At 38.7% G+C, this 23,711-nt stretch overlaps 1 protein-coding gene across 3 annotated transcripts in view; it reads right to left on the bottom strand.

The window, feature by feature from the left end:
- PDSS2 (decaprenyl diphosphate synthase subunit 2) overlaps positions 1-23,711 on the bottom strand; it is a 110,810-nt gene that overhangs the window by 10,451 nt on the left and 76,648 nt on the right. For 2 of the 3 annotated variants that reach the window (XR_007628927.1, XM_050315503.1), the window contains exons 4-7: positions 13,228-13,302; positions 6,485-6,658; positions 4,738-4,869; positions 1,024-1,059 (exon numbers count right to left, since the gene is read on the bottom strand). Coding sequence is in view for 2 of the 3 variants with exons in the window: in XM_050315503.1 (XP_050171460.1) it covers positions 1,024-1,059; positions 4,738-4,869; positions 6,485-6,658; positions 13,228-13,302 (417 nt within the window). In the remaining variant the exon portion in view is untranslated. Of the gene's footprint in view, positions 1-1,023; positions 1,060-3,356; positions 4,437-4,737; positions 4,870-6,484; positions 6,659-13,227; positions 13,303-23,711 lie in introns of those variants that run through there. The other variant, XM_050315505.1, reaches the window with a different exon arrangement.

The following is a 23,711-nucleotide window of genomic DNA, read 5'->3' as shown; positions in this document are numbered from 1 at the left end:
ACTGTTGTAGAGAAAAACCTAAAAGCACAATGATTTTAAATAGCAAGGTAAGGTTAAGGTCCTTTTTAAGTTCTAAGAGGAAGGAAGGACAGAGTTTTTCTAATAATCCAAATCACGATTTTTCTTAATACAGAATAATTTAAATAATCTGACCTGTACTTGTGTTTTAGCCTTCCATACTAGCAGCAATCAGTCAGAGCTGTAACACTCTTCAGGCCCCAGTTCAAGAAGTCAATTCTCAATCATGCATGTGGCTCAGTAATTTATATATTATTTCCCACTGATGTTGGAGATAACTGACTGGGCCTTCACAATCTACTTAAGCCTCAGAATAAGTCAGTGAGTTGGGGACACAATATCATCATCTCTCTCTACCACACGCATGCTGTGCTCAAATATTTAACCAGGGGAACCTTCTCAGCCATCTCCTGCAGCTCTCTAAGAGCTCTAGGGTGTCCCAGCTACTTCCAGCTACTTAGTCAGGTCTGCCTTTATTATAGAGGAGTAGCCAAATATAGAGGTGACTTAGTTAAAAGTTGTAATGGGGACAGGAAGAAACACAAATCATTATAAATTGTGTTTATACATTTTTTAATAGATGGTTTGGAACTAAGGCAAGATTAAAAAGAAATTAGCAGCATACTCTACCAATATAGGGACCAGTGACAGGGTCTAACCTGCAACTGATTCTAAGAAAAAACTACAGAAAAAGCCATCAGAATCCTGGTTTCAAAACTGAGTTTGAGGAAGTAAATTGGAGAAATAACAGCAAAAATGATTATTCACTATCTACTAATTATTAAATACATTATTAAAATTCTATTATTAAATAGCTACATTTGATAGTTACAGTATAGCTGCTACTGGCTTTTTAAAATCAAGAAATTGCATGACCACTTTCTCTCCCTTCATATACACATGCACAAATTATAGCCTAATTTCAATAAGGAAGTTTCCTTCAATTGTCAAGAATATCCTTGAAAATGTTTAAAAAATATTAAAAATTAATTATAATTTACCAACCTTTTTGTAGTCCATCATGTTTCCTTTTCCTTGTGCCTTTAAAAGAAAGAGATTTTATATAAGACATTATATACTACAAACTAGAGTTGCAAGAATAAACAATGCAATTAAAGAGCTACTACTTTAAACATAACTGACTTTCTTTAGGAATCTGATACAGAAAACCCTAAAATACAACTAAATATGTTACCAGCTTATACAACATGGTTATTTTTCAGATGAGAGCTGCAGATACTTAAAGTAATTTTAAAACTTTTTTATTACGACTTGTAGTTAAACATTTGTTGAATCCAAAATGTTTTGGTCTTAAGAGATCTTGCTGTTTGCATTAATTAATCTCTCCCATGAGATTTTGAAACAAGCTATACACCATATCAGCAATAACAGGACATATTTTCTTAAAAGGGAACTCTGTATATCCGTAGTGATTTGCATTAGGTAATAGTCTACAGCTCTCAAAAGGGGATGTTGGATGCTGTCAGTGCTCTTACACCTGGGTTAGAAGTGCTTTTAGTTTAGCAATGTATTTCAACATCAGCATCACCCTTTTAGTAAGAGAGAGAGAGACATACAACCTGTAACTCCTAACACATTCAGAAAGAAATATGAATAAACTTTAAATTTCATCTTGCCCAGATGCAGGCAAGTACATAGCAGACCCTGAGATAGCTCAGTTACTTAGAGCATGGTGCTAGTAACACCCACGGTTGTGGGTTTGATCCTCATACAGGTCATTCACTTAAGAGTTGGACTCTATCATCCTTGTGGGTCCCTCCCAACTCAGAATACATAGATCCTGATGAATATTTACAGAGATCCAACCTCCTCAGTTTTGTCATAGGATGATGTAGACAACAAGATGTCTTTCTCACTCAGTGGCAGTACTCTGACAGAACCAGAGTATTCCTGCTTAACCACCCTGAAAGCCCTTCCCTGAGGTCAGATCCAGCTGTGTCATTATCACTTCATTCAACCACAGCTCTTCTTTTTTCAGGCACATTAAAGAAAAAAAAAAATCACCTGTTTCTTTCCCTCTAGCTTCCAGAAGGAAAGATCACAAACCTCAGTTCTACTGGAACGTGCCTCCTGAAAAGATGTAGTTTAGGACCACTATCTCTCCATGTCCTCTGTGGACACTTGAGAGATGAGCCAAAAGGAGCAGACCAACCCGCACAAGGAGAAGAGCTGAGACCCACACTGAAGAGGAACACTATGTGGCAAGCACAGCTTTAAAGAAATGTTGCCAAGATGGTATAGATTTGAAAAATAAATTAATTTTTTTATGGGAGGAATAATAAAATAGATAAAAGAACCCACGAGAGACTAAGCAAATGGAAAATGAAGGAAAACAGTAGATAACAGAGCTGATTCCTCTGAAGAAGAAAGAGGACTGATCCACCAAATCTCTTTGCTTCTCGCTTTAATCTTCTCAAGAAGCAGCTTTTCTGGAATGCATATTAAGAAAAAAGCCTGATAGAATTCGCGAGTAGCAAAAACTACTGCCAATAACTGCTTCCTTATTCGTGTATTCCCATCACTTTGATTTGCCAACTTTTATTCACCTGGCTGGATCTTTCAGCTTCTTCAAAATATATCTCGTAGTTATACTGTATATCAGTACACACCAGACGTACGTTCCTGAACAAGTGACTACCTATATGCAGATTCACACTGCAGCAGAGCATCTGACAACATGTTTGAGGAAGATGCTTTTTGGTCTCAGCAATACCAGAAGAGGTGTGCTCAGCCTGCCTCCTCCTGCTCTTATTACCAACAGAAATCTTACCCAATCTGTCTCCTGAGCCCTCTTTACTACAACTGCATGTTGTAGTAAACAAACTTTGCTTTCTGCCTTTTTTTTTGTTTTGTTTTGTTTTTTAATCCTCACAGTAGTCTGAATCTGACTTTTTCTGACCCTCATCTCAGACACACAGATCTTTTTTACCTTTTACATCAGACTTGCTCAACAGGTTAAACTTCTGACAGGGTCTGAGTGGACTGCATGTGCTTTATCTATTTAAACTGTACAAATGACATTGCGCAAGAGGGCGGCTTATGAGCACTGCCAATATGATGAAGTCTCTGGTTTGAGTGCTTGGCCAACACTGAATGTCACACAGTGAATGTGACTATGGATGATATCTCAAAGAGCTTGTAGTTCATGAAAGATAATTTTCCTTTCTAAACCAACACAAGTCAAGAACGGCTCCTGAGCAAGATGTTCCATGTTGTAGTGAGTAGTTAGTTGCAGTAGTATAATAAATACCATGTATAAAGTATACACATGCATATGTATAAATGTATGAAGTAGCAGTAGATAGCAAATAATTCTGCACAGTACATGTCACTTTGCACCCCAGCTCCCTTCACAGAGAACTGCTTCATTGTTTCTATAATGCCCATTTTTGGTATGAAAATTCAGTAAGCAGACAGACAGTACTCCTGGAGTCCTGCAACCTCCTCTAGATTCTGCAGATGGGAAATTGTTTCAAAGCTTTTATACACCATGCTGTGGAAATACTATTATTTTCCAACTGCAATAATCCAAATCCATTTACATTCAACTCTCATATGAGCCTTGCGTTGTGACTGTAGGATTCCAAAATTCTTTGTCACTCATTGTGAACTACCAGACCCTAGCTTCAAAATGACAATAGGTTTGCTTCACTTTAAAATCCCCCAACTCCATACCACTGTATGGCTGTAGATTGTGCATAGACTTCCCAGGATTTTGCTGCTGAAGAGACTATGCCCCTTGCTTTCAGTATGTGAAGGCAGGCTGCAACCTGGCCATCATGAATGCAGAATGAGGCAAAGGCTCAGACTCCATGCCCTGTACCCAAGAGTCTTGCTTTTAAACCAGCAAGGAAAGGAGCCATTCAGCCAACACATCTTGAATGAATATGCTTGCACAGAGCCAGTTTCTTATTGAAGGCAGCAGCCTTTTTAACAAAAAATCTGTGTAACTACAAGCAGGAATTTCCAAATGGCAGTCATGACTGTTGTTTAGACAGACAAAACATGTCCAACTGATGAATGTTTAATTTTGGCCATTTCGGTCCTTCTCCCTCCTTTCCCTTCTTGCTGTCTTCTACAGTTACCTATTTGTGTTTCAGAAACACCCAGGAAAGCTATTCATGGACCTGATTCCTGCTGTGGCACTAGACAGCTACCACGTAGCTATCTTATTGCCTTCCTCATCTAAGGGTTAGAGGAAAAAAATAGCTGAATAAGAGAATAAAGGATAAGGATATCAGAGAGCGAGATCTCACAAATTTTTTGTAGTAATCAAAAAGCCAAGTCCCCCAAATCTTCCTCCCTTCACTCAAAATTACTGCTCCCAGAGTCAAGTTGGCAGAAGGAAACGTGCTTACCTTTCAAGCACTGTGATGGTTGAAGTTCTCTGCTTTAAGCTGCCAGGGAGAGTAGCTTTAAATTAAGATGTGGGACTGCACAAGTATTGCAGAGGAACAGATGTAAGCTCCACATAAATGAATGTTTGTTACACTGACACACAGAAGTTTGACAGAGCTTGACTGTCAGGTCTCTACATTTCCCCCACCTCTTGAAAGCATGGAAGAGAGAGATAGTAAGCATTGGAGAGCATAGGTAAACCTGTTGTTAATTTCTAAGTTTCTCTGAAGATTAAAAGTAGAGATAGGAAGAGAAAATAAACAGCAAACCCAGGAAATTCTAAACAATGCTTGAATTTACCTCTCTAATCTGCTTAATCCATGCCTCCCTTCCAAGGAATTCCTGATGAAGGATTGCAGGAGCAGAATTCAAACTGAAGGCCATTGTGTCACTCGAACTTTCTTTAACAAATGGCTGAAGGTCTGAATGTAGCTGAAAGAGAAGAACACATTTCTTCAGTTCCCAGGAACAGTCTACATATCCACACATGCATCAAACTGAGGTCCATATCCTGGTTCTATACCTACTCACCACATTCTGCTTTGACACTCGTACTTTGGTTGCACTTTTTCAAGTTTGGGGGAAGGACAGAAAGATGTTGCAAAATCATTGCAGGGGTGGAAAGTTGTGGTACAAGAGAAACATGTATAGAGTCTGCAAAGACATGGGTAAAGGACAGCTTACAGAGCTGGGCAAACCACAGGACACACCCATGCAGGAAACTGTGGAGTGTCAGGAAGCATAAAAAAATATAAATGATCCAATCTTTGGTGGGAAGAATATCAGTTTTTAATCTGTGCAGGGTAATACATTGTACTTTACAGTACCTGAGGAAGCTGATGCAGTATGACCTTCCTTCTGACAAAGGAAATGCTACATAGCTAGGAGTTTTCTATGAAAATTATGCAATCCTTTATACACAACTATGTGTCAATAGTGAATACATTAATATTAAAGCATTCACAAAACATTAAGGCTATAGCTGCACTAGAAGCAATTTTCTGGTGGAATTGTACCTAGTAATAGCATACAGTGGCATTTCTATGGCAGTAAAACTGTGCTTTATAAAACCACTTCCTTCTCCTGTAGGAACTAGAAACTATCTAAATCAACTCAGCTGAAGTACATGAGAGGCCTGTCTGCCTGTCTCAAGCTACATCCAACCTCGCAAGTGGTGCAATACAACAAGAACAGATCTTTAGGGCAAAACAAGAGTGCCAAGGATCCGAGTTCCCCACTGTGTGTTTTCCTTTGGACTAGCTCTAGCTGTAGACCGAAAGTCTTCTAGTGGAGGTCGGAAATCTTCTATGGGAAATCCTACTGTTGTAAAGGTGTGAGCTGCTCCTGTCCAGATCTGGCGGCCTCCCTCCTTATCCTCGAGCTGCCCCCTCTGGAAGTTACCTCCACAGCAGGTTATTCAGAAGGGAATGTAAGCAGGTCCTTCTGCCACTGCAGCTTGTGCCTCAGCCCGTGTGCTGCTGCAGGCAGTTGAGCCTCAAGTACAAATCTCTGCATGGTGGCAGTCAAGGCCCAACACATGATGTACATACTGGGAAACAAGAGGCTGGAGGTCAGCACTGCTGATCTGGGTGTTTGACGGCAAGTTGGATATGAGTCAGCAGTGCCCTGGCAGCCAGGAGGGCCAACCATGCCCAGGGTTTTTTTTCTTTGCCCATCAGGCAAAGCATCGCCAGCTGGTCAAAGGACGTGATTGTCCCGCTCTGCTGGGGCTGTGGCTTTAGGAAAAATGTAGGAGCAGAGAAGGTAAAGTTTTAAGCTCCTGCAGAAAGATGTGCTAGAGGGACATGAACAGAAGCTTGAATGTAATGAGTTACTTTGTCAGTAGTGTGATTTTGCCAGTTCACAAGCACTGTTCATACCAGCAGTTTCCGCAAACATCTTCACACCAGGCAGCAGTTAAATCTCTCAACAATGACCTGCTGGCAAAAGTCTACAGCATAGTGGCAGTACACAACAGAGCCCAAGATCTACACATCTTACAAGCCTTGCTGTATTTAAGATCCCAGAATCAAAGGAAAAAGCATACCTTATGGCTCATAGACATATGCTTCCCATACTGGAATGCCATGTCCTGAATCTCAGTGCTGTGCTTTGCTAGCTCCATTGCAGCCTGGCAGCTCTTTGCCAGCAAGGCACTGTGTGACAGGAAAACCTGCTCCTTCCACCGAGAGATGCCAATATCATCTGTAAGACAGTTCTCCTGAAAATGAAACAAAGACTAACATGAAAACACCAAAACTGCAGATGTGTCAGCTCACGGAATAGCGTGGCACAGGTGAGTAACGTGGTAAGCAACAAAACAATCAAAATTCTGGGTGCCGTGGTGCCAGTTAAAGAAGGGTGGTTTTTAGGGATGATTAGAGAAAAGTATCAGAATAAATATGCTAGCACCTTCAAACAAAAACCTTTTTCATTTTCTGCTCAAATGCAAAATACACAGAGTTGTCAACAGATTCAGTACAAATATTTTCTTAATGTTGTATCATTACACTGAACATTAACAGCCAACTGCATCCTTCATGAGGGACTGGGGAGTTAAAAAACCCAAACAAAACTCCAAAACAATAACAAAACAAATCCCAAAAGTAAAACTCCACAAAAAAGTACACCTACACTTCAGCCCCTTGCCAGTTACCAAGAACCAACAATCCCAAACAAACTTGAGAAGTCCCTACAATTTCTCCTTTGTGGTCAAGAAAAAATCATCATGGCTAGGCTTCGCGAACGAAGATTTGAAAGGGCTCTACCCACGCTTGCTACAAGCGCGCTGATGGCTAAAAAGGCCAATGCAAGATAGACAAGTCTGGTTGCAGAAGGCACAGCAGAAAGACTCCCCAGGTGATACAGACGAGACGCGATTCTTTCTGCGTTGTCTTTTCTCCTCGAGAGTGATCCTGCGTGTGTTCTCAAAAGCAGCAGCAGCGTTATAGATGGTGTGTCTCCAGGCCAAAAATGCATTACAAAAGGTATTAAATATCCTTATAGACTGCATTGGAAAAATGAAGGACTGCAATGGATGACTTGTACCTCTTCTACTGCCACATTAAGGATGAAGAATGACTGAATGTAGTAAAGTTGCAATTTAGAAGTGTCAGGTATTAACTTTCTCAGGGACTGATAGAGATCTCAGTGATGCCTCTATTGAACTTTATCACCTTGAGTGTAAGGTCAGAAATGCTCAACCATTCTCGAAACCTTTTATATTAATCCAAAATATTAATTTGGATTACTTTCCACAAAGTATTTTTTAATTAACACAAATAAAATACTTTCTCCCCAAATCCAAGTTCAACTGCCACTTCTTAGACTTATAAGGTGTTAATATTGCACTACTTCACTAATGGGTCTTCAAAGCTAGACATCTGTCTCACCTAGGTGATACTGTCACACCTTTAGGTACTCTCTAAAGAGAGTAAAAAACAAAAGACCAAAACCTGAAAAGACCACAGTTGTGGTCTTTTACTTGGAAAAAAAATAAAATCAGCAATGAGAAGCAACAGAAAAAAAATTTCAAGCATATAAATTCTGTAATTTTTCAGTTCAGCTAAACCTGCAGCATACACCAAGCCAAAAGATATTCTTTAAAAGACTGATATAAAAACCCCTTTTATATAACAAGCTTTTTCCCTCAAAGTGATGTCAACTAAATTACTTAGAAATGAGCAAGAAGTAATTCTGTGTGACCCTATAGTTTTCTTGTGAGGTATTATCTGTCGTGAAATCAGTAACAAATGAAATAGAATCCATCTGCTCAGCTCTAATTTTCCTCCCTTATGGGTATCACCCAGAAGTGCTGTGTTACAAGGGAGAGGATAATTTGAGACTAATGGAAGAAGTAGGAGAATTCTGCAACGCCAAGTAACACAGAGCTGTATCAAAACGTCTTTGCTTTCAGACATGCTATTAAGTTATACAAGGAAAGTGAAGAACAGAGAAACCACATGTTTGCTATTATGCATATGACAACTTACAAAGTCAAGCCTAAACTTTCCTCGTGTTTCAGTATTTTTGTTTTAATATCTTAACTCATCCCAGAGCATGTGCAAATTCCCATGACTGGCAAAATGTCAAAATGAGCATTTAATTCAAGTAGTTCCGCATATATCAAGTCTCTTTTTTCCCCACTCAGATATAGATCAATTTATTTGAAATTTAAAATCAGGAGCTCTTGGAAGACGAAACACAATCTTTTCCTTAACAACCAATCTGCTCAGTGAAAAAAACAGTATTTACTAAAATTCGCAGGATGATATTGAAAATTGGCAGTGATTTTTATAATCATTTGTTCCGAATCCAAATAAGACAAAAATACTCCAGAAAAGTACCCTGAAACAATTTTAAATTAAAAAAAAAATATCTTTCAAAAGACCCCTAAGTTGAAAATATTTGCTTGATGGAGCCTTTGAGCAGGAAGAGAAATGCAAACATTATCAGATATCAACTGTAGGAACTGAAGAAGCTTAAACAATTATGCAACTCAACGTATTTAAGGAAATTATTCTATGATTGGTTACAAAATTACATTCTTAAACAAGTTTGAATTTCATAACTGGATTGAAAGTGATGGCAAAAAGTTACTGTCCACTAGATGAACATTATGGAGAAGTTTCAAGCATCTAAAATAAGAATTGAACTTGGAAAAAAAAAAAAAAAAGACAAAATTGGACACATATTTGAAGACATAGTATTGAAATCTTAAAAAAACATAACTACTGTAAATCCCTGGGTTACAGAAACAAGCCAGTTGTAAAAAAGCATTATGTCCATATGGATGTGCCTTAGCATATGAACTTGTATGACAGAATACAGCCGATTTTAATCACAGAACCTCTTATCACCACACACCCCTAAAGCTTCTGTTGCTTAAGAAGGCAGACATAACCTTTCTTCAGCAAAGAAGGAAAAAAAGAAGTTTTCTTTCCCCAAGCTTAACTCATGTTGTTCATGAAGTGTTCACCAACCACACTATATTCATACAAGGGTACGTAGGGCAAGTGTAAAACACTATTGTAAAAACATCAAGGGAGAACCAAAACTAGTTCTAGATTGCAAAAGCTGTAAAATCTGACATCATGACAGTGCTTACTACTTTTAGAGAAATTTTCACTGCTTTGTAAGCTGTGTTTTGTTTTGTCAGCAGTGGGTATAAAAGCGGACATTAACAGGTCCAGAAGACTCCTCAGTCCTTCATATAAAAACCTTTTCAAACTCAAATGAATTCCAGTTGTAGTTGACAGTGCTCAGACAATCGATTAACTAATGCCTGGGATCTCATTCACAAGTTCTGTCGTCAAGAAATTGGTCCAGATCACAACCATTCCTGAGGCTGTCTGGGTGGCAGAAGCTGGATGAAGAGAGCCAAACCCCTCACCATCATCAGAAGAAAACAGCCAACTCCAGATACAGTTTGCATAACGTCAGCATAGAAAATATACAAATCCAGCTCTGTCGATCATCATTTCCCATGGGAAATTAAGAACAGCTGAGGGTGCTCCTATTTTACTACCAGCAAGTCAGTTACTGTTTTGTTGGAAATTGTCTAATTGAGATTTTATTTTTTTTTTAATAAAGCTACTTCCATAATTTTAAACTATATCTGAAACAATCATCTCAGGAAGTAGGAAACAAAAAAACTTTTAGAAAATGAAACTGCGGGACAAAATATGCAAACATAACCATCAGGAAGGACAGCTTTTAGTGGTGGCAACAAGGACCCCCAATACAAAAGCAGCACTTAACTCATTTTGATTTATCGCACTAAAGAAGATGCTCATATGTGGTTCAGATGAAAACATATTAAGGAAATACACATGAAAAAACCTGTCTTCAAAGTGCAAAAACCCATTTGCAAAACCAGAAAGGAGTAGAAATCAGAGACTCTTCGACGTAAAACTTCAGCTACAGTTTGTAAGGGAAAACTTAATTTATTTCCATACCATGGCAGCTCTTTCCTAGCCATCTGCTGTTGCACAAAATGGTTGAAATGTCTGAATCACTTATATGAAACTTTAGTTTAGTTCTCAATGGGCAAATAATCCACAGAAACCCACAGAAATAATTTTAAATTGCATATTCAAGTTTTACATTAGATAGTTCAAGAACTTCTATTTTACAAAAATAAAATCCAATGTAACTACGAATCATTCTACCAGTAGCGAGACCCTGCAAAACATCCTGCACATGGTTCACATAAGCTTTCAACAGATGTATTCATGCTTGCTGAACATGACAGGGCATGTTTTATTGGTCTATTAATACATCTTCACTGCTTTTGGAGGAACAAGGGTGTCTGTAAATGAGTCGACAAAGCATGACACCAAGTACTTCTATCATGACACTAAAAAAAACCCCACACACAACTTAAAAAAAAATTTGAAAACTTATAATAAATTTAAATATCTCTTCACATCTGTTATTTTAAATCTCTCTGGAAAAGCTTAGTATTTAAAAGAACAAAAGCAGTAAACAAACAGCATTGGCCTTCTTTCTAGCTATGCTTTTTTCCCCTCTGACACATTTACCCATTCTTTTCACAGATGCTCTTTACTCAAATTCCATATTTTATCCTTCCCTTTTGTCTTGCAACAGAAACATTTGTTTAAAAAAAGTGAAAACTCAACTGCTGCAGTGCTAAAAGGTGATTTACATGTTTCAAAATGCACTTGGTTTACTTCTTATGGTAAAATTATGAACAAATCCTTTACCTTTAACACACTCATAGCAGTCCAGTTGATGGACATGTGCAGTATTCCAAAACATTACTTCTCAAAGCAGGACTAGTGACCAAATATCAATGAATTGGTACCACTCACTACATGTAGCCTGTCCTTCCCCAGAAAACACATTTATTAGAAATACCTGTTAATTCACTAATTGGTACAATAAGTATTTTGCCACTAATGTATTTCTTTTTAAACTAGTTTTACACGTTAGTTATGCACAACTTTCACACCACTGCATCAAAAACACCTAACAGCTCTTCTGGTCACCAGTGGAACATGTTGAAAATGGACTTGTCTTATGTAATATCCCATTCTGACACTAACAGGAGTTTTGGCAATGCACATTTAGCAGCAGCTAGATACTCTGGAGACGAGGAAAAAAAAAAGAAACCAAAAACCAACCACGTCATTTCCCATGAGAGTCCCTAATGCTTTAAGATTGCAAGAACAGTCTGGCAGGTAAAGCCAGCAAGAGCCAACACTCAAGTCCCACTCTTGATTCTACAGTCTGACCTTGAACTTCCCTGTATCTCTTGTCCTTGTTCAGTGGACCAACAAGGATATTAAAGCAACCTTCATTAATATTTGTTAAATGATCTGGAATATTAAAACAGAATGTTTTTTAAAGTACAACAATATTCTCTGAGTTAGCAAAACTAACTTAAAAAGTCCTTGGAGCAACAATGAAGGCTGAAGTTGGTTTATCCTCAGGTAAAACACAGCAGATGCAGAAGCACTGCCAAGTTCCCAACATTGCACTCCTGCCACGCTTCCACCCAGGGTCCCCTCCTGAGAGGTGCCAGAGGATGCTGGGCACATGGCCCTCCTCTGTGCACAGCCCAGTGAGCCGCAGGCCCCAGGCAGTTCCTGAGTGAGCCACTACTGCTGTCCTGCTGGAGGCTCTCCCTCAGCTCGTGTGATTGCTTCCATCAAAATGAGAGGGATACATTTGAATAAGGTTAGTTTTAGTGGCATGTTGTTGTTGCTGCTGCAGAGCAGGAGAGACAGACACCGACCAAGGGAGCACCCTCTGGAGGCCAGCCACTGGTAGGCACTCTCCACTTGCCCACAGGGGTTTGTTTGGGACAGGGGCATCAGGGCAGGCATCTACTGTAGCAGTAACCATGAAGCCCAGCATCATGGGCTTCCACTAAGGTATTAATTTTGCTACATAATACAACTGAGTAACATCAAACCAGAGCTGCAATTTAAATACACAACACCTACTGAACCGTAAGATTCGGGTCTCTGAGGCGAACCAGGGGCACGAGACAACGCCACTACAAGTGAATTTATCTACCTCAGTGGCTTTCAAGATTGATATTCACATATACACAGTGCTCATCGGTGACTGAAAAGTTGCTACCATAAAACCTGTAGAAGTCATGGCAACTTCAAATTGTTGACTTTATTGCATGTGTTAAGACACAGCCATAGTAAATAAAAAAAAAAAAAAACCAACTCCTTTTTTTGGCCAAAACTCTGCCCAAGCAAGCCTACTTCATGAGTGCTCTCTAGAAGTTTCCTTCAATATTCCAGTAAAGACAATACATGCATGGTGACTTCTGATGAAGAAGAATACACTGCTACACTCCTAACACTTCAGGACAAAACTCAGAAGAAATGAAATGATGTAAGTTCAGGATGAAGCATTTTGTAAACATCTTTGGGCTTAGAAATGATAGGTTTGACACGGAAATATTAATGATGTTGGAAACATTGCAATAAATGCCTCTAACGGAACCTTTACTAGAAACCTCTGGACGTGTTTGGAAAGCCTGTAGTAAGATGTGTCTAGAGTGCCTAGTAATGACACAACATTATCTTATTAAGCACTCACAGAAATAAAATAGTCCCTCCTTGAACATTTCTGGAAAATTCCATCAGAGCTTACAGACATCATAACGATGACATTCACTAGGACTACAACTAATTCTATTCCTCCTTCTCCCTCCATTTAAACAGATGAGAAAGTAATCATGTTTATTGCAGTCACACATTAATATCACAAAATGCCTTGGGTATATAAATCTACTGAAATTCTTACCTCAGATGATTTTGAGTTTTCATAATAGATACCTTGAACTAAGTCACCAATAGCACTTGAAATGAGTTCCACAACCTGTAAAAGAAAAGGAGAAAAAACTTGCATCTTTAACTATCACCAAATTCACTAACAAAGCTACTGCCAGATACTGCTACTTCCAGAGAGACAAACCACAATAACATTCCTTGCAGAAAGCTACTTGTGAAAGACTGCAGGACTTACTAAGATTAGTTCTGCACAAGCATGATGCCGTGTCTCTGCTAAAACCTCTACAACAGTAACTCTTCTATCAAAGTTTTAAGTTAATATAAATGAAAAGCAAGACTTGTTTTTCCTAAAGTGTGAACTATGGAGTGTATTCTCAAAAGGACGTTCACAGAACTAATAAATCCCAGTTCATGAATATGAGACAGTACCTCATCTGGGCTTTGTTTTGTTTTGTTTTTTTCCTGCCAAGTAAATACTTCACAATACCTCTCCTTGGGAGCTGTTAAAATTCTAATCTTCGTGGCTAATACAGAAAAGTCAGAATCCATAGAAAGGTAACCTTTCAAATGTGATCATTTGGTATTCGGGTGCCCTGGGAATGCACTGTGGATGTATTTAGTGCATGGCCTGAGGCTCAGCTGTACCACATACACTGAAAGTCTGCAACACGGGAATGTTTAAATCAGATTTATCAATCTGTATTATCTTCAGGGTTCAGACTTTTTATTTTATTCAAGCAAAGCCTAAAAATTTGAACTTGATCCAGAATGTAAAACAAGCAGTCCTCGGTCTCCCTGGAACTACTGTACAATTTAAAGTTGTGCACATGAACTGTCTTAATTGGAACAAAATACTCAGATTTATTGTAAAATTAAATGCAGGCATTTCAAATAAGCACACCTTAAGGCTACCTCTTTGGTTGCTCACAAAGTTTTAATTCCTTGAATGTTTAATTTCCTATGCATATGAGTCTATATCTGATTCCTCTTTTTGCTTCCTAAAATTCAACATAGCTCTTATTGAATTAAAAGATTTAGTTTCAATTTTTATCACTCCTGTAACCGAAGACAAGAAGTCAAATGATAAACCCCCTAACGGAAAGATATTCTAACATTTAGGCATGCTTTATTTGATAATAAAAACACATTTGTATGCTAGTTTTGAGCACTAGCAGAAAGGTTGTGTTTTCTTTCTTTTTTTTTTAAAACACTGGTTCATATACATATTCATATACACACAGCAAGTGCTAACTTTAGAAATGGTGCTGATTAAAAGTCATGTTTTTTCTTGCAATGCATATGGGTTAATTTGCAAGACCTACAAAAACAGCCAGGAAAAAAAATCACATTGCCCTTTAGGAAATTAGATACCGAAGAAATATTGTAGCAATATGAGCTGCTAAGGAACTGAAAGGACAATGATCCTACAGTGTTACCAGATGTGTTGAGTTATTTAAGTGGGGAACAGAGAAAATGAGGGACTTTTTTTTTTTTTAAACAACCCGTCCCCCCCCCCCCCTTTTTTTTTAAGGTATCAGATAAGCCTTATTCCCAAATCCAGGAGGACTGAGTATCGCCAGTAGGTCTATGAAAGTCTGTAACTAAATGCCCAGGATCAGATTGTATTACAGTTTATACAAGCAACATCCCAAGATTCTTCTGATGGCTAGGACACATAATACAGATCAATCACTCACTAAAAAATGTTATGGTTTGTGAAATGGTCTGAGCTCAGAGACCTACATTGGTAATACGAAGAGGAATTTACAAAGACACTGAGTCCTACTCTAAATGTCAAAGTGATAGTATGAACTTTTAACAATGCAGCTGGCTCTGGATAACTAGACCTTTTCCTCTCTTGCCTGAAACTCTAGACTGAGCAGAACCCTGTTTTGGGGTTTCTTTTTTCCATCTCTCCTCCTTCTTTTTAGTGCAACTCTACTCTCAAAGGCAATTTTAAATGTCTTAAAACAAGCTTAGTGAAACATTTGTGAACAACTGTACCTCTTCCTCTTACGAGTTTATAAAACATCTTAGGAGAATTACAGATCAGCTATTTAGAAGAATCCTCATATTAAATATCATCAGGCCTTTAGTGACTTATTGAGCACTGTATGTTAGTGAGAACTTAATATTACCTCCCTTCTTTGCAAATATATATATATTTTAAAGAGTATTTTTTAAGGTAAATGTAAGGCCATACAATTCACTACCAGGAATGAAATTCTAGTTTCAAGAGCACAGTGGGATGCTTGCATGAGGCTCTGTTACCTCACCAATCCTTAATCTGATCTATGAAAAGCATCTGCTGCTCAGCATCAATGGCCTGGGGTCCTGAGCGCTGGGGAAAGAAACAAGAAATGAGGATACCAGGCAATTTTCCTCTGCATCCCAAAATGGTACAGAGGAAGAAAAAAATATTACAGATTCAGTAGTATTAATTCAGTGATACACTGTCTAGTTCTTACGTAGCACTTTCCATCACAAAATTTGAAAGCAATCAACATCCCTGGAAAACTGTTTTAAAACTTATTCCTTACTGTTTATAAAAGGGAAAAACAGTGACAATGAACTGATTTTCCACAAAACCATGCAGCATGCCAGTGGAAGAGCAGAAAACAGTACCCAAGTTATCCCCATTCTTGTCAGTGCCTTTTTGCCTGACGAGTGCCCTGTTCCACTTGCTGAGAAGCAAGTCTGAGAAGCAGGAAAGGCAGATGAAAAATTAAGTGCTCTCAATTGCTTCTCTTCTCGTTTGAAGGTTGAGCTCCATTTTAAACAAGTTCATAGGTGGTGAAAGAGAAGAAAGGATCAGCAGAATTAATGCTTGAAAACAGCAGTAACTCAAAAGACACCAAAGGCAGGCTATTTATAATCTCTCTTCCCACTATTTTCTACTCCTCTATATGTTTTTGAGAAGCCTGGTTCCTCATGAGTACTCGAGATGAGCAGGAGTAACATCACATTGAGAGAAAACACACTTCCACTCTATTTCTCATTTTCCACTCTGCATCAGCATCTTCCACAGCTCTGTGTTTTCTGCTCCCCACCCAGAGTGTCCACAGGGCTGGGAGCGGACCAGGGGATGACCTGCAGGTGACAAGTGCACATGAAAGTGATTTCACAGCCTTTAAACACCCTTTGCAACAGTTCCACCAGTGTATCTTTTTTTTTTTTTTTTCCAAAGGAGGTATTATTTCAACACCTTTCTAGGGCTGTGATCTCTTCTGCTTTTAAAAGGTCAACACAAAGGCCATCAATTTAGGATGAATACAGGGAAAAGAAAAAGATTATTAAGGTTAAAATCTCTCCTACTGTCTAGGCAGACTAAGTGTATAACATGATGTAAATTCTGGATACAACCACTTGATTGCTCATTCCATAGCAAGGTAGAACACATGCTCTGACCTCTCCAATTCATTCAAATATGAAATACCCAAAAGACTGTGCTATGTTTCAGTGCCAGAAGAGTTCTGTAGGTTTAAAGATCAGAAATTTGGTGAAACTTAATTTACCCTTTTCTGGGGTATTAACTTATTTGTCAAAAATGCACAGCTTTAGCCCTTCAAGGCTCTTTAAATTTACTTCAAGTCTACTTTCTCAAGCTCAAAATTTCTAAATATTAATTGAAGAAATAAATCAAAATGAAGGTAATTCACTTAGCTGTTCAGAAAATTACTCAGGACATTCAACCAACCACATGCCTCCCTCCTTTTCCAGAAATCAGAATTTCATGTAGTTTACTGAGGACTTCTCTATAAGATAATTCAGAGTTCAGAATTCATCATACATGATGACACCGAACAGGGCCATATGTTCAGTGTTGCAGGTACAGCATCCTAGTTCATGCCTGCAGTTGACTGTCCTGCAAAAATCAAACTCTATCTATAAAAAAAGAAGCATATTTAAATTAAAGGGAAACTTTATGCTAGAAAGACTGCAGGGAAATCACAGAATATAAGACATTTTGGTAGAATACTTTCTTTGAAGCTAAAAGGTAAGATTCAGATTCCATCAAGCACAGTAAAAAGAATGGATTCTGGGCCCCACTCATCCTTCATGGGATTTCCAGATAACCTGGATGAAAGGACAACATTGATGCCATCAGTTTAGTAACTCAAGCACTTTGTTCCCTTTGCTTGTCTTAAAAATATTTTCTTTTAAAGTTTACTGCAACGTAACACTGCATATGTATCTTTTCCTGGTTTTCCTTCTAGTTTTAAAAAAAGGAATGAATTTGAGTTCCATTCAAAGAATGGTCAATTTATTTTAAATTCAGCAGCTGAAGTAGAATTTATTACACAGACCACTCTATTTCAGAGTAGTAACACAGTGTCTCTCCAGACTCTACTGGATATTTTCAAGGGGAACATCATGGAAAGGATGAAGCTCTTGCAGGAAGACAGGAAACAGCACTAGGAAGAACACAGCAATGGGTATATCTTTGTTCTTCATCCCTCATGATTTCTATTTGACAAACTTCCTTAGCTTTGCCAAATTCCTTCCAAGAAGGACCACAAGTAATTCCTTCCATCCTTATGTTGAAACTATATCCTTTCCTCACACATCTGCTATGACAGACCCTAATACTTGCTGCTGATGTGTAGACTTGAAAATGTAGCAAGACTTCCCCATACAAGTAAAGAAGAAGATTAAATAGTCAGGAAACATTAAACACACAGAAAAAAAAATCCTACAACTTGCGCTTCAATTCCTTCCCCAAACAAGCACTAATTTGGGAAATATTTCCACTCTTAAAAATTACACAGTAAGCTCTTAAAAATAAATATTCTCCTGCATTTGTCACAGAAATATTGTAACAATAGCAAGCTAAAGACAAAACTCAGCAAACAGCTGAAACTGGATTTTAATTAATTGGGAATACCTTAAAAAAATTTAAAAAGGGGGGGAGCAAAAACTGTAAGGAGTTCCAAGAACAGTGGAATTTAATTTTCTTTCCTGGTAATCTCAAACATCATTAGTGATACAAGGATATGACTAAGTGTGCCAGCCTATAGAATGTTTTAGGGTTTTTTAATCTAATGTTTATTGAATCCTATTGAATTTACTATTTGAAATCATCTTGAGCTTTACTATTTTTTGAAGCTGGCCCTCTCTTAGTTGAAACACACAGAAAGGACTCCTTACAATTATTTGTTTTCTAGCATGTTTTAAGTGGTCTAGAAAAGCACATTTATGTTTTTCTTCTGTTAATGATGAATTAGCAGCAAAATACCATGTCCAGTGTAAATGCATCACTCAAACGCTTCACTTGTTAAAAAGGTACTCCCTAGACATAAAAATAATGCTTCAAAATAATCAGCATCAGTCAATCTGAAGATTGCTAATACTGTCAAATATCTACCTTAAGCTCAGTCTGCCTTAGGGATTTTCACCAGTGTTAAGTCACCCTTTTCGTGCTGATGCAGCACTATCTACAGAAGTGGGTTTCATTAGTATAAAGACTTTTAGTGCATAATTCAGTCATTTTCCTTGATGCCAACATAACCAGCAGACGAAATACCCTTTTTCCTTGTCTACCTCGACATGATACCTTACAGAGTTTATTAATATCTTTGCAGATCCAGTGCAGCGGATCCTTGCACTGAAGTAGTCAACAACTGTTGCTGAGTGACCCAGGTTAGAGAAATGTGTGATTTCTTCAGCTTGACGCTTTTGGACGGGGTAATTTCATTACATCTTTCCTCTATACAAAGCAGCAAACAAAGAAGGTATCATGACTACAGGGTTCTGTAGATACAAAATCCTCCTCCATCAATAAGCGATACACAGGAGCATGGCTATAGAACACTATTCCCACTCACACAGTTGTAGACAACCATCAAATCAAGATACGTTCACAAATGAACTGAGGATTAAACTGAATAAGACAAATTGTACCTGCAAGCAGCATTAACTATTTTGCACAATCTTTACCTGAAAAAATGTGAATCAGAAGTAATATCACTTAGCATCTGACAGATGGAATCAACTAAGTGAAGCTGCAGATGTTTGTTAAGTTAACAAATCGACAACCAGGGTAGCAGCAATCAGATTCTAGACTTCAGATGAAATGCTGTTGAATTTCAAAACACTAATATTAACAACCAGTTACAGTGCATCCAAAGACTCAATATTTCTGCCAGCCAACAAGAAGTCAAATACATCAGCATTTTGTTTAAAAATACAATTAACTTATCTGCATTTCTGCTAAAATTTTATGCATTATAATATATTATTATACTGAAACCACTCCAGATGTAAAGGCACTTTCACTAAAAATTTTACAATGGGAATGTTAATTTCAAAGATAAACTTTACAGTAGTTAAAAGACAGGGGAAGATATACAATCTATCACCCTATTTACAAGATACACCTGTTTTAACCTCTCCTACAGTACAATGTGTATAAACACCTGTAGTGGGTTGACCCTGGCTGGATGCCAGATACCTACTAAAGCTACTCTCTCACTCTCCCTCTGCAACTGGACAGAGGAAAGAAAAAAAAAAACAGCTAAGGATTCATGCGTTGAGATAAGAGCTGGGAGAGGTCAGTTACTGATCACCTTCATGGCCAAAACAGACTCAAAGTGGGGTTAGTACTTAAATTTATTACTAACAGGATAAGAGCCAAAGAGTGAAAAATAAAATAGTCTTTAAAAAAACACCTTTCCCCCACCCTTCCTTCTATCTTCTCCCTCCTCACCCCCCAGAAGTGCAGAGGGACAGGGAATGGGGATTACAGTCAGTTGTTGTTTCTGCCGCTGCTCAGGGAGAGGAGTCCTTCCCCTGCTCCCGTGGGGTCCCTCCCATGGGAGACAGTCCTTGATGGACCTTTCCGGCATGAGTCCATCCCGTGGGCAGCAGTTCTTCCCAAACTGCTATCCTGTGGGTCACTCCTCCATGGGGTGCAGTCCTTCACGAATGAGCTGTACCAGCGTGGGTCCCCCACAGGGGCCACAAGTCCTACCCGGGAAAAACCTGCTCCAGTGTGGGCTTCCCTCTCCATGGGCTGCAGGTCTCCAGCAGGACCGTGTCTATCTTGGGCCTCCCACGGGGTCACAGCCTCCTTCAGATATCCACCTTCTCCAGCATGGTCTCCTGCATGGGCTGCAGGTGGGTCTCTGCACCCCGATGTCCCTCCATGGGCTGCAGGGGCACAGCTGCCCCGCCATGGTCTGCACCACGGGCTGCAGGGCCTCAGCTCCTGTGCCTGGAACACCTCCTGCCCCTCCTTCTGCACTGACCTTGGTGTCTACATTGTTGTTCCCATGTTCCCACTCCGCTCTTGCCTGGCTGGAATTTCTTCTGCACAACAACCTTCTGTTCTTAAATATGTTATTACAGAGGCGTTACCACTACTCCTAATTGGCTTGGCCTTGGCCAGCAGCAGGAAGTCAGTCCTGGAGCTAGTTGGCATTGGCTCCACAGGACAGGGGAAGCTTCTTGCAGAAGCCACCCCTGTAGCCCCCCTGCTACCAAAACCCAGTCACAGAAACCCACTACAACACCTGATGGGAAGGAATGCAGAAGAGGGAGCCCAATTCTTCTCAGCAGTGCCCACTGACAGGATAAGGCAATGGGCACAAATCAAAACATGAAATTACATGTGGACACATGAAAACAGTTTACTGTGAAGGCATCAAACAATGGATCAGGTTGCCCAAAGGAGTTGCAAAGTCTCCATCTTTGGAAAAATTTAAAAGTCATCTGGATGTAGCCCTGGCCAACCTGCTCTAGCTGACCCTGCTTGAGTAGGAGGTTTGGATTAGATGATCTCCAAAGGTCCCTGACAACCTCAACCATTCTGTGACATCCAGCACCACTGGAGGAGGAACAAACACAGATGATTTTACATACTGACATCTACAGCACCAGTAATAATAACAACAACAACAACAACATGTCTCATCTTTGAAATAATAAAATCAAGGCTACAAAGCTGGTGCCAAATACCCTTGTACAGAAGGGTTAAGATTACCGATTGTACTGGGAACAGATTTCCCTATGATAAATGTTTATGTTCTTGGGAGACTAAGAAAGGCCATCCATACTAATCTTAGATTCTTATCACTACTGATAACAGCTTTGAATTGCAACTGAAAATAAAATACATTTTCGCTTTTTAAAACTGTATTCTCTGTTGAAGTCCAGGTGGACAGCTGACTATATAATCAAGTGACTTCCAGTCCTTCTGTAAAACTGTATATATTAAATGCCTTGTCATCAAAGTCCACCTCTAGAACCAAGTATGTCCTAAGACCCCAACCATTCAAAGATGGATGTTAGTATGTGTTAAGTCCTCACACACACAAAAGAAGGCTGTTAGAAATAGTACAAGACAGTATTTTACCTGAGAGAGATCTGAATGCTTATTATCCTACTATGCACTCTCCATAGGAATCTTACTATGTTTGAGAAACAGACTTCAGGTAAAGCCAAGAAAACTGAACTTTTGATCTTCCACTCCTTCAACTATAAAGAGAATGAAGTTGACATTGCAAATATCACTCCTGGAAGACATCACCTTAGAATCAAAGAATCATTTAGGTTAGAAAAGACCTTCAAGATCATCAAGTCCAAACTAAACCTAGTGCTGCCAAGTCCATCACTAAACCATGGCCCTAAGTGTCACATTTACCTGGCTTTTAAATACCTTCATGGATGGTGACTCCACCACTTCCCTGTGCAGCCAATTCCAACGCTTCATAATCCTTTTAGTGAAGAAATTTCACTGGTACTCATTTCATGTATCTGTTTTATGAAAATTCATGATCATTTTATAATTTGTGTAAGGGTGAAAGCTGTTTAGCAATTAATTCCCCCTGACGATTATTCATGGCTGTGAAAGAAAAAGCTGCCACAAACATCTCTGTTTAAGAAACCCAGGCAGTGCCAATACCTATTCTAAGTAAGTGGTAAATGAAGTAGCAGAACTGCTGGCTCTCGAGAGTCCTTTCTTACAGTATGCATCTCATACAGAATAAAACATCATATACCCAAAAGTTTTCATTTGTTCAATTTCTTAGAATAAATTTTGTTTTCTTTTGAATATCCATTTGCTATATATTCTGGTAGTGATCTTGGATACAGCCTCTTGTTAACAGTTAAACAAATATTAAATACAGACATTTTTTACTGTTTGTTTCAAACAAGGTAATTTCTCTGAAAATTGAGGGGGTTCCCCCTAAAAAACCCAAAAAACTACAAACCCAATACAACAACAACAACAACAACAAAAAGCACAAAAACCCCTTTCTTCCACAATTTGGCCTTAACATTCAATTAAATTGATTTATATGTATTCACATATACATACACATCCGTAATATACACCTATTTATCTCAAAGCCTGAAAATATTTTGACTTCTAAGATATTTATCATCATCTTGAGATGCTGAATGACTTTTGACTTTGATCAAAATCAGCCTTTCTTCAGTTTCTTTAAATTAGTTTTCATTTTCTTCTTCGTGGTTGCTCAGTCAGCTCTGAAAGGCCCTCTCTTTTTCATGCACAGATAGCATATCAGCATCTTCCAGACCATTCTGTTAACCTCAATGAGGCAAACCATAGTTCTCTCAGAAAAAGAACTACTTAACTACATGTTAGAAGCAGCAGTGCAGTTTTCCTCTGAGGAAGACAATATTTACCTGGAATAATGATGGGTGTTTGGTTCAAGAACTCAAGCAGTAACATTGACTTTGGTCTGTTGGGCAGAACAGGGAAGCAGAAAGACCTGTCTGCTCTGATGAGGAAGGCAGATTCAAATACAAATTGAGTGAATTGTTACTGAGAGAATTCAGAGCCAAGATCATTAAATGGACTTTGTGCAAACCAGTATAAAAATCTCAAGTAAGCTACTGAAAAAACCTCCAAACTCAGTGGAAAATTTTTCCTGAGACATTTACTTTCTCAGTCAACATGTCATTGAGACAGAACCTCAAACACTCACAATTCTGTTTTCTATAGCACCATGCCTTGATCCTTTGAAAAATATTCTCATGGTATACTTTTGGTAAAGACTTTAATCTAGACCTGATGATTCAGTGATATCTGTGATTACGTATTCTGCTATCAGTCTCAGTTTCAGTCCTTCCATGTTCTGCAGCAGTCATTCTGCTTCAAGGCCCTGTTTTTAAGTCCTACATGTCCACAAGGGAAGTGGCAGAAATCACTCTTTTTTTAAAAACTATTTTTTCATGCAGAAGTGGAAGGACAGAAAACAGACTGAAACCTAAACAAAATTTTCCAGCAGTGCCATGGCCAAGGATCACAGAAAAATATACTCTTTCAATACAGACCTATACTAACCCCAGGGGAGTCTAACTTTGGGAAAGCTTAACATAAGTATTAGCTTTAAAAATCAGCACAGGTGCAACAGGCCACTAAGGTAAAGGATAAACCTATTCGAGGAATGTAGCGATTAGGAATTAATGCAAAGTTAAGCAGTTTTAATCTCAAAACTGACACTTGTTGCAATGCAACAGAACTCTTAT

This window comes from Myiozetetes cayanensis, unplaced genomic scaffold (assembly GCF_022539395.1).
Source record: "Myiozetetes cayanensis isolate MyiCay16 unplaced genomic scaffold, myiCay2020 scf2-11, whole genome shotgun sequence".
Taxonomy (NCBI): domain Eukaryota; kingdom Metazoa; phylum Chordata; class Aves; order Passeriformes; family Tyrannidae; genus Myiozetetes; species Myiozetetes cayanensis.
This window is presented reverse-complemented; position numbering and strand designations above follow the sequence as displayed.